Source organism: Xenopus tropicalis, chromosome 3 (genome assembly GCF_000004195.4).
Source record: "Xenopus tropicalis strain Nigerian chromosome 3, UCB_Xtro_10.0, whole genome shotgun sequence".
NCBI classification, from domain to species: Eukaryota; Metazoa; Chordata; class Amphibia; order Anura; family Pipidae; genus Xenopus; species Xenopus tropicalis.
This window is the reverse complement of record NC_030679.2, coordinates 89,873,106-89,885,259: the sequence shown is the minus strand read 5'-3', so window position 1 is coordinate 89,885,259 and position 12,154 is coordinate 89,873,106. Positions and strand designations below refer to the sequence as shown.

The 12,154-nt window shown below is 38.7% G+C and overlaps 1 protein-coding gene across 2 annotated transcripts in view; it reads left to right on the top strand.

Moving 5' to 3' along the window:
- The window catches only part of golgb1 (golgin B1), a 34,252-nt gene extending 23,406 nt beyond the window's left edge, over positions 1-10,846 (top strand). For both annotated transcript variants that reach the window (XM_012966897.3, XM_018092372.2), the window contains exons 13-16: positions 739-845; positions 1,801-1,926; positions 2,192-2,285; positions 8,198-10,846. In XM_012966897.3, the coding sequence (XP_012822351.3) occupies positions 739-845; positions 1,801-1,926; positions 2,192-2,285; positions 8,198-8,329 (459 nt within the window). In that variant the 3' untranslated portion in view covers positions 8,330-10,846. The remainder of the gene's footprint in view (positions 1-738; positions 846-1,800; positions 1,927-2,191; positions 2,286-8,197) is intronic.
- Positions 10,847-12,154: the final 1,308 nt, after the last annotated feature.

The following is a 12,154-nucleotide window of genomic DNA, read 5'->3' as shown; positions in this document are numbered from 1 at the left end:
CACTGAAGATGTTTCACTACTCATCCGAGCAGCTTCTTCAGTTGATTACCAAACAAGTCCAGTTGCTTTAAATTTATTTATACTAGATATACCATGACCTGGATGAATTAAAATCTTCATAGACATATCAAAGTAATGCAAACGTTATGTGCTATTGCCCCAAACTGGTAAAAGTTTGCTTCAGAAACACCTCTATAGTTTATATAAACAAAGCTGCTCTATAGCCTTGGAGTTAGCTATTCAAATTGAAATAGGGCTAAATGGCACAGGTTGCATAGCGGATAATGGATAAGCTCTGTAAAACACCATTGTTTTCTTTAGAGTTTATCTGTAATCTGATATGTGACCTGTGCCTTTATTATAGCTTGAATGGCTATCCCCTGGGCTACAAAACAGCTTATTTATATAAACTATACTAGTTTGTTTTCTTTTAAACAAATGTAGAACTTTTACCAGTGCAGGGCAACGGTACATAACATTTTAGTTACTTTCATTTGTTGGTGTTACCATTCCCTTAATGTGCATTTGCCATTTGTAGATTAACAAAACCCTGCTGTTGAACCATAGGTTGGTGCAGTAACAGGCATTTTAATCTGTACTGTAAACCATCTGCTATCAGTGTGTTACCGCTGGAGATCCTGTATTATTTATACAGCTGAAACCTTCTTTCTACTTGTTATTTTGGAGTGTGAATGTATAAATTATGTTGCATGATCCCCTTTTTATACCAATTTTAAGGTATCTGTACAGGAGGCCGTGATGGTTGATTCAGCCCCTGGAGCACCACAAGAAAGGAAAGAAATCCACACAGAGGCAGACCAGCAATTGATAGAACTGCAGCAGAGGTGAGATTCTAGAAAATGCTAGAGAAATAAAGAACTTGTGATTTTTTACAATGACACACACTTGACTGCCACTAACTTTTTCTCTGTGGCTTACTAAGACAATTCTGCGGAATGGGATTTTTTTCCCCTGCTTGGCCTTTCAGATCATACAGACATTTGCTGCATTTGGGTGACAATGTTGCATAGTGCACGTGACTGGAAATTACATGAAGGAATAATGAAAGCAAGCATAAAAAATCAGCCCAGTGTAGGTCCCTCTCTTTACAACATATATCTGCTATAAAATTTGTATCCATGGTTATCCCTTCCACTATAAAATATCAACATGTTACAGATTCCAGTGTATCAGTTATAATTTATAAAAGGCAAATTCCAAATAGAGACATCTCTGCTCACATCATTCCCATATCACCTATAAGTAGGCAACATTGTCACATGTTACACCGGTGTCTTCTGGAACAAAATGCAGTACTTATCTGTCCCTTAGTCCTGCACAGGTCCCTGGTTGTTGGGCTGTTTTGATATGTGCTTTTATTCACCTAAATGGAGCCAGTGTTGAACTGGAGTTCCTTGGGCCAATTGTAGGATCTCCAATGACCAATCCAACCACTGATATTACTGGATTTTTCTGGTATCCCAGTAGTCCACGCCAACCCTGAATGGAGCAAACTTTGATATACAGTATAAAGAGAAGTTAAATAAAATGGGCTTTACATAGGCAGAAGTGGCACAAGGAGAAGATTATGTGTTGATGTTTCTATCTGGAGCTCGCCTATTATGAGAGATACCTAAGAGAGATGTTGTCTGCTAAAAATATTATTTTGCTGATAATTTATTGAGATGCACCCCACGATTGTTTGAGTGAAATTCATTCCACTTACTGACAAGGTCAGGACTCTCCTAATGGGACTCTCCTAATTTCAAGAAATTCAAAATTGGTTTTTATTTTTTCCAGGTATCAAGAAATGAAACACAAAAACACTGAGGCAGAACAAGTTGTTGCAGTGTTGGAGCGACAGTTACTGGACGAACGGCAAAGGGCAGAAGACAGATTCCAGGAAATGGAAGAGAACATGCAGAGGTTTGTACTACTGTAAAGGCCCAAATTGGAGATACAAGGCCATGGTTTGCTAGAAATGAGACCACACACAGTTGTGTGCAAGTAGTGATTTTGTACCTAGAGTCTACAGCGAGGGCATGTAACTGTTTTGCACCTATAATACAGAAGAGGAGAAGTTATGTAGAGTAATAAGGGGGTAGGGAAGTTAGTGTTCAGTGGTCGGTAGGCAAAATGTTAGAGGGTGCTGCAATAAAAAACAAAACTTTTATTGCTGTTCTCTTGACAGGTTGCAGGTAAACAACTGGTCAACCCCTGAGGATCCAAACATGTCCCAAGAGCTTTCATTGTTAATTGAACCTCCAGAAATTGTGAAGACCAAGGTAAACCTTACCTTCCTCTTGCTTCTCTCCTTTTCCATCTTTTGCCCAGTCTTCCTTTCTTTCTCTTTACGTATCAAATTTGAATACTTTTCAAATCCATTTTTCTTCTCTTTCAGTCTCTTTTGTGTGTATATGTATGTATGTATGTATCCATACATCCATACATACGTACATACATACATACATACGCAAAAGAGACTGAAAGAGAAGAAAAATGGAAAAAAGTATTGAAAGTTGATACGTATATATATATATGTATATGTGTGTATATGTGTATATATATATATATATATATATATATATATATATATCAAAATAAAACAGCCAGCACCAAGGGTCTTTGTGTTTCAAAAAATCTCTTGTGTATTATAATTGCATGTACAACCAAAGGTTGTACATGCAATTATAATACACAAGAGATTTTTTGAAACACAAAGACCCTTGGTGCTGGCTGTTTTATTTTGATATTTATATGATATTTATATGATAACTCAAAAAATGTATTTGCACAAATAACTATGTATTTATATTTATAAAGCACCAACATAATGTTCAATAGAAGGGTGTATATAACAATATGTATGTGTGTATATATACATATATATATATATATATAAAATTGCAAAATGGAGAGCACACCAAAGCTCAGAAGCGATACCTGGGTGCCAGAGCAGCAAACTTAGAATAAAAAGGAAAATTGTCGGCACTCACAGGATTCTCACGAAAATACTCACGGACAGCCAAGCATAATAGGATGCAATATAGTGAGATTTATTGGTCCTACGTTTCGGTTCTTTACTAGAACCTTCGTCAGGGAAGCAAGGGTGTACATAGAGCAGAGTTTAAATACAGTATTTGGCGCCAAGAGGCGCGTTGCTAGGCAACCATACAGTAAACAACAAGCCCCGAGGTGAAAGAGCAGAAAAGAATGCAGATAATAAAAGAAGATTATTTACAAACCTATGCGTGGTGTCATTATTGCGTCAGGAGCCATCATGTGTCATTATCCTGCCAGGATCCCCGTGTGTGTGAGAATATTTTGAGCACCGATCCGTCCATCACGTCATGCGCCGCCCACGTAACACCCCTAGGGCGCTCCTTAGCAACGGCGTGTATACCCCTGCGCTGTTGTCCCAGTTTAGGGAGCCCTTTTGTGACACATCTCCTGTGCGAGCTAAGCCATTTCTGCTGTAGGCGCCGCGTAAGCCGAGCGGTGCTGGCGGCAGTCCGGCATTGCTGGTTTCGGCCAGCCATGTCAGCCAACCACACTGCCGCCTCAGGGGGGTATATAGGAGGATGTGTCTTCATCACGATAGAGGGGTACCAGGGAAGCAAAGTCACGATGGGTGCGCATAAGCCCCACGCGGGGCTGTCACTTCTACAATATCGCTCGTCTAGGAGCGGGCTGTCACATTGGAGATCGGGCTCTATTAGGTACGAGCGACACACAGGGGATATATTGGCAACAAATGCACTGTGAAATACGTCAGGGTACACCTGCTACCCATGTCCTATTTAGGGTACACCTGCTACCCTTGCGACATTTACTGACCGGGTGGTATCCTGGCAAATGAACACCTAAGGCAGGAAGGTTTAAGGAAAGTAGAAAAAGTGTGAAAAAGAAAGTATATACAATTGTACATGGTCCCCAGTTTCTAGCAGATTATAGGGATACATTATCGCTACATTATGTAAAAGTCCAGCACATCAATGAGGTACACCGTATCAGATATGTAGCATGTGAAAGAGTTGAGACTTGCAACTTATATAGAGAATAAAGCATAAATTCAACAAAACTCAGATAAAGCAACCAAGTGGCAGAGTCTCATTAAGACCCCTCGGGGTCACACAGTCCAGTCTGTGGATCCATCTGGATTCCCTTTGTAGAAGAGCTTGATCTCTATTACCACCCCGTGAGAGGGGGGGTTGAAAGTCAATTGCCATACATCTAAAGGTGGGAAGCGAGTGTTTCATTTTGAGAAAATGTCTAGCTACCGGCTGGTCCGCCTTTCCTTCTTTAAGAGCTCTGCTAACCGCCGAGCGATGATTACCAATGCGTTCACGCAGTGTGGTAATAGTTTTACCCACATAGTACAGGCCACAGGGACAGGAGATGATATAGATCACATAGATCGAGGTACACGTCAGTCTGTGGTTGATTTTGAAACGTTTACCTGTATGTGGGTGAGGGAAGTTAGGTCCCGTTAGTAGGCATCTGCATGTAACACAGTCAGGACACTTGTAACACCCCGGTTTTCTTTGTGAGGAGAGCCAGTTGGTAGAGGGAGTCGAGTGACCCTTGAAGTCAGTTTTAACCAGAAGATTCCGTAGACTGCTGTTTCTTTTGTAACCCATCAGTGGTTTTCTGGCTTGGTATAAGGAGAGAGTCTCATCTTGGCCAATCATTGGCCAGTTGTTTTGGATGCTTTTGGATAAATGTGGTGATGTAAAGTTATATGTAGTTGTAAAAATCAGTGGAGTCGCCTGAGTCTTGTTCCTATTGGTCTTTTGTAATAGCCCTTCTTGTGTCTGGAGAAGTGCTCTCTGAAGTTGCGGGTCCAGTAGGTTTTTTGTGTACCCACGTGCAAGGAATCTATCATACATCTCTTTTAGTTGAGTTCTTGCAGTATCTGGTGAGCTATTATTTCTGATGACTCGAATGAACTGGGAGAAGGGGATACCCCTAATAGTGGCTGGAGGGTGGTGGCTGGAGGCGTGTAGGATGGAATTGCGATCAGTGGGCTTTCTGAAAAGTCTTGTACCCAGACCAGAGTCAGTTTTGAAAATATTTAGATCTAAAAAGTCAACGTTGTCGTGGTGATAGTTCAAGGTCAATTTAATTGGACTATCAAGGTCATTTAATTCTTGATGAAACCTAAGCATATTCTCCTCCCCATCAAGCCAGATCATGAACAGATCGTCAATGTAACGAAAATAAGTTAAAATCTGTTCACCGAGTAAGGGAAAAATGTATTTAGTTTCAAAGTCCTGCATGTAGAGATTAGCGTAGGATGGTGCAAGCGCACTGCCCATCGCCGTGCCAGATACTTGTAAATAGTACGAATTCTCGAAACGGAAATAATTCCTGGTAAGTGTTAGTTCCAGGAGGCATAGGAGGAATTCAGTAGGAGTGTTGGCTAAAGGGCTCATGGCAAGGGCCCTTCTGATAGCGTTGATACCATGCTCATGTGGGATAATGGTGTACAGACTTTTAACATCCATTGTAACCAAAATGCTATCAGAAGGAATGTACAATTGTATATACTTTCTTTTTCACACTTTTTCTACTTTCCTTAAACCTTCCTGCCTTAGGTGTTCATTTGCCAGGATACCACCCGGTCAGTAAATGTCGCAAGGGTAGCAGGTGTACCCTAAATAGGACATGGGTAGCAGGTGTACCCTGACGTATTTCACAGTGCATTTGTTGCCAATATATCCCCTGTGTGTCGCTCGTACCTAATAGAGCCCGATCTCCAATGTGACAGCCCGCTCCTAGACGAGCGATATTGTAGAAGTGACAGCCCCGCGTGGGGCTTATGCGCACCCATCGTGACTTTGCTCCCCTGGTACCCCTCTATCGTGATGAAGACACATCCTCCTATATACCCCCCTGAGGCGGCAGTGTGGTTGGCTGACATGGCTGGCCGAAACCAGCAATGCCGGACTGCCGCCAGCACCGCTCGGCTTATGCGGCGCCTACAGCAGAAATGGCTTAGCTCGCACAGGAGATGTGTCACAAAAGGGCTCCCTAAACTGGGACAACAGCGCAGGGGTATACACGCCGTTGCTAAGGAGCGCCCTAGGGGTGTTACGTGGGCGGCGCATGACGTGATGGACGGATCGGTGCTCAAAATATTCTCACACACACGGGGATCCTGGCAGGATAATGACACATGATGGCTCCTGACGCAATAATGACACCACGCATAGGTTTGTAAATAATCTTCTTTTATTATCTGCATTCTTTTCTGCTCTTTCACCTCGGGGCTTGTTGTTTACTGTATGGTTGCCTAGCAACGCGCCTCTTGGCGCCAAATACTGTATTTAAACTCTGCTCTATGTACACCCTTGCTTCCCTGACGAAGGTTCTAGTAAAGAACCGAAACGTAGGACCAATAAATCTCACTATATTGCATCCTATTATGCTTGGCTGTCCGTGAGTATTTTCGTGAGAATCCTGTGAGTGCCGACAATTTTCCTTTTTATATATATATATATATATATATATATATATATATATATATATATGTGTATATATATGTATCAATCCAAATGGTGTCCGCACTCCAAGGCTCAATATTCTGCGGGGTGCTTAGCCAAAATTATGTATGCATAGAAAATAATCATCTGTGGCCAGCACACCCTTCAATGTTTCATCAAAAAATTTTTTATTGCAGATATATTGTTAAAACCAACGTTTCGGTCCTTGTTGAGAAAGGTCCTAACAAGGACCGAAACGTTGGTTTTAACAATATATCTGCAATAAAAAATTTTTTGATGAAACATTGAAGGGTGTGCTGGCCACAGATGATTATTTTCTATGTATATATATGTATATATGTGTGTGTGTGTGTGTGTGTGTATATGTATATATATTTATATGTGTGTGTGTGTATATGTATATATGTATATATATATATATATATATATATATATATATATATATATATATACACACATACATATTGTTATATACACCCTTCTATTGAACATTATGTTGGTGCTTTATAAATATAAATACATAGTTATTTGTGCAAATACATTTTTTGAGTTATAAGTTGTTGTTTACCTTTTCTTCCTCCAAATCTGAACCAAAGATTTACTGTACATATTTGAGGTAATTTAGTCTATATATAAAAGACCAAATTTACAGTAAAATGTATATTTTGTTTAGTTAAAGGACTCAGGAGCTGCTAACAGAACTACAGGCAGAGAAATAACTACATATGGGAATTCTGACTGCTTTAGTTTTTTGTGATTTGTGATTATATTAACAAACTTTGACTCCTGTTTTGCTGTTTAGAAACTCACTAAAACATTATAAAATCCTTAAAAATGTCACCCATACTTATGAATTTATTTAAGGACAGATTTATCAAAATGTGAGTTTAAAGCTTAATACTAATAATAAAACTCATTCTATGGGATTTTTAGAAGCATATTTATCAATGGGTGAAAGTAAGGGTTCACCAATTGATAAATATTAAGCTCAAAACTCACATTTTGATAAAGCTGCCCCTTATTTTGTGGTCTTTTCTCTGCTCCCTGACCTTCTGGAAGTAGTGTTAAAATAAGGCCCTCTATTAATTGGATTGCAACCACTGTTCTTATTATGTACTCTGTCATTGCTTTCAATAGTAAATGTAGTAGGTTGGTATGAACGTAGCACTGTACAGCAGAACAGTGAATTAATAGAAAATAAGTCATTGTAATAAAAAATACAAATAAATACAAAGTACAGATACATTTAAAACTTAAGGGTCAAGTTTCAAAGAGTCAAGAGGAAGGAGGTCCCTGCCCCAAAGTGCTTACAATCTGGTCAAACCTAAAGTGGCAGGGCCTGAACTTCCCTCCTACATCTTTATCTTAAATGTAGGGTTAGCACACTTTTCTTTGGTTCAGCTTGTGGCCTTTATATGAAGAACATAAGAAACAGACTATTGAATGCAAGGAAGGAGGTTATTTCTTTCTTGTATCAATTTTGCTGACTTCCTGATACAGAGGAGGTGTTATGCCTCCTAGATAACTGAAAGCATTAAATGACCTAAGTCACAAAGTAAAAGCACCCAGTGTGCTATTACACTAAAAGGGACCATTTTCTTAGTTGTACTGCTTTTGTCCAATTTATCATCAGAAACATGAAAAGATGTAGACTTATATGCTGTTAACATTATATTTATTCCACTGTACAGGCTCGGAGTTCATCCATCCGAAGATTTCTGCGCCATGGGTTATTCTCACGCAGACGGACTCCTTTGCTGATTGCTCTTTATCAAGTAGTTATACATGCGCTGCTGCTCCTCTGTATCACAGGGCACTTGTGATTTTACCGGCTGTATCTTACTCCATTCCTTGCTTACAGCAAAACAGGGCTAAAACTATGATACTGCACCTTCAGTTTGATATCACTTCAAAATGCCTGGAATGGTTTAGTCTTTGGATTGGCACCAGGACATCTGTTCAGAAAAGATCACGAAGGACATCCCATAGTATTGAAATTGCAATGTATACAGACATGTACAGAATATATTGTTTCTGCTAAACAACATTCACTATTAAGTGTGATGTTCTGATGTACCCTTCGATCTCTGAAGATGTAACCTCTCTGACCTCGTACTGTCCTAAAACACCTTTGTTGCCTTTTCTATAACCCAAAGTCTGATGTTAAACAATAGTTGTGATTTCTGACAACATATGTAATCTCTAGAATGCCCTGTGCCCATTTAATTCGGTATCTATGTGCAATATGGCAGTACTTCTGCCAGAGAGATCCAAGTATGTGTGTAAGTAGCACTTCTGTTATGTTAGTTATGTCTATATAATAGTATGAGGACCAGAAAATCCATTAAAAGTAATTTATTGGAACCTAGATCTGTTAAAGGAATATATACTTCTCCATTAAGTATTCCTGCTTGTTTACAAATGAAAAGCAGATATATTTGACGTTTGCCCATGCCATTATTCCTGTATACATTTCATCTATAAATCATCTAAATAAGCAGGTCCTATAGGCTTGCAGCATACATAAACTATGAATTTATGACCATGTCTCAATACATAATTTCTCAGTGTGGGAGAGTGCCATGAGACTTTTGGAAAGGCTATGTTAAGTGTTGATCTTTCCTTGCTCATTAGGGTAATAAAGGCTATAATGAATAGTGTTATAAAGAATTTATGTTAACCAAATATACATGACCTATTGAACCAGCCTTTTGCATGTTGAATGAACCAGATCTGTTTTAAGAGGATATAATGCCCTGATTCTTTTGATAAATATAATTTAATTGTAGCTGCACTTTATTTCTGGGGTAAGAGGTTGGAAGATATATCTGTGTTTAAATGCACCAAATTCAAACCATAACTTGCATATTCAAATCTAAGAAAAATTTCAAAACTATTAAATAATCTGAAAAATAATTGTTGCCTTTCGTTATCCATTGCTTTAAAGACAAGTTACTTTAATGGTTTGGATTTGGTCCTGCTTAATGTTAAGGATATGGACGAATCTGAATCTTGCAAAACGTGCTGGGGTTCAGCTCAATTTAGAACCAAATTCAGGATTTAGTGCCATCCCTACTTTTGTGATCAAGGCCTGTAGTCGTGTCTCTTTCCTCTTACACCATCATTGTGATGATCCAGGGCATTTATTTTATTTCTGTTTATCTAATAATTAGGTTTCTGGCTTTATAGCCCTACTGTTGGATATGGTGTATGTACAGTGTATGTATGTATTTATATATAATTATATGTTTACACAACAGTTGGGCAATTGTCTTTGGCTGCATCTGAAAAAATAGATACCCTTGCTTCTAATTGGCACGCACACATAGTTCAAAGCATGCACATGGACACTGAAGGAAACAAAAAGCAAACTGAGCTATTACCGAATTTTCTTTTCTTCCCAAACTGGTGACTCTTTAAATGATCTTGATTTTTTGTTTCTGTTATGGTTGGAGGAAAGACATATAAAACACACTCAAATCTTTTTTTAAATCAAATAGAACAGAAACAAGAAATCAATATCATGTCATGGTGCCAATATATTCATCTACGACTCTATGCAAAAGGAAACAAACAGGTCAGCAACTTTCCCTATTTACCACCCAGTGTTCAGCCAGTCTCTTCTGCACACAGTCATCATCGTTGTTCCTCTGCCAGATGTGGCAAAAAATTGTTCTTGTTATACAGATATCTGCCATGTGTAAAGATCTGATTACTTTGCTGACAATGACAGCAACCACCTGTCTTCCATTATGTGATCTTTGTGCCCCCTGTCACTTGCTAACATTAAAAAATAAAACCTATATTGTTATTCATTACACTACCCAGCAATACTAATTGTTCTTACTCAACAACACTTATCTGGGGTTTCCTGTATTTCTGAAAAGATGATTGGTATTAAAGTGCCATGGGGAGCTTGCAGAGTCCCCTCATTAATTTCCTCATTTTACTCTTATCAGCCCTTTACCTTCTGTTGTCTGAACTTTTTTTGTTTTTCTTTGCACTATATATTTCTTTCAGTATCTGATTTAGAAAAACTGGTATGTTTATATCTATGATGGGTGTTCATGTGCAGTGTATTTCATTTGTATTTACTGTTATTGCAACTGATCATTCTTTGGTTTGCAGGTGAAATATTTATGTAATACCCATTCTGTGTGTTAGGCTGGTCATTGCACTGACCTCTGGGGCTTTTGTATGTGATCTCAGTTCTGTGTTTTTATGACTTAATGTATCTCTTATGTCCTAGAATTGGGAACATGGGTTTCTACTTTTCACTGATTGACACAGTACAATTACAGCCCAAATTTTAAAATAAAATAAAATATTTTTTCAAATGATTGAGATAAATTGCTGTGATTTTTTTTTTTTTTTTTTGTGAATGCTACAATTCTGGAAGGCTAAAGTTGAGGGAAAACATGGAGAATATGTTACGTACAGTAGCAGTTTCTAAGGATGGGGTTGAATCTTTGCAGCAGGAGTGCAAATCATTCTTAGTGAGGTAATTAAATAAGGGAGCCCATAAGGAGGAAATGTTTATTGAATAATAGAAAACATGACTACATGAAAATGAAAAAAATGAAGACAGAAAAGAAGAAAACCCTGGAAATAGCTTGCATGAACCTACTCCAGCCCAGAGATCACATAGCTGGCATTTTAGTGTGTTTTTTGTTATGTTTTTTTGAAAGCTTGGAATCCACTTGCAGCCAGTCTCTAGGTGGCCTCAGTCAATTAAAGCTTCTGGACTAAGGCTGCAATTTACTGACCCGTGTATGGGGGGGGGATATCATTCGGGCAGGTTTAAAAATCTGGTTGGATATGGAACACGTTGGTTGGTTGATGTGGTTCTTGTCCAATGGCTGCATTTCCATTTGTGATTTAACTGGCTACAACATTTGATCAGCGTAATATCGGCCAGCTCGGTTATGGACATATGGAGGAGGGAGCTGCTCCTTTGCTGACCTCCAGCGTTAAGACTGTACATGAGCTTTTCCCATGATTAACTGTGGGTGAACTTAAATATCCTTTAATCAACACAAATAGAATATAAGTACCTACTTGCAGCTGTTCACAAATGTGAGCCAGCCTAATAGCTGGCTTCGGTATGTTATGTCAGTACAACTCCTTTTATCTAGCTGAGGATGCATAAGGGAAAGGACCTCCACCAATTTTTGTTTATAAAATTCCACAAGGCTTCTAGTTGCAAGTAGAGCAATGAAAGCAAATATGTGATTGGTTGCCATGCTCCAGCTGCAAATTTTGTCATTTTTTTTTATAAATGACCCTCGAGTGTGCTAGACCTATTTAATCAAAGTCTAGTGATCATACTACTTTCATTTCCACTTCTCTACAAAAAAATTACTGGAGGGGAAATTAACATGAGGGAGGTGGTTTAAAGAATACTCTCTAGTGACATTAATCCTCCATCTGCCTCTGTACATAGATGCAGGAACAAGAACAATCTGTATAACTGTATAATTGCCTGCTTAAACATTACTGAAGAAGGGTGGGCTCTGTCATTTGTTCATAATATACAGTGGTCATTTCCCTATGAGACCAAACTGTAAATTATATCCTTAAAAATGGTACTTAGTGATGTAATTTCTGTCACATGACTCACTAAAACTTGTATATCATAATAAATAAAG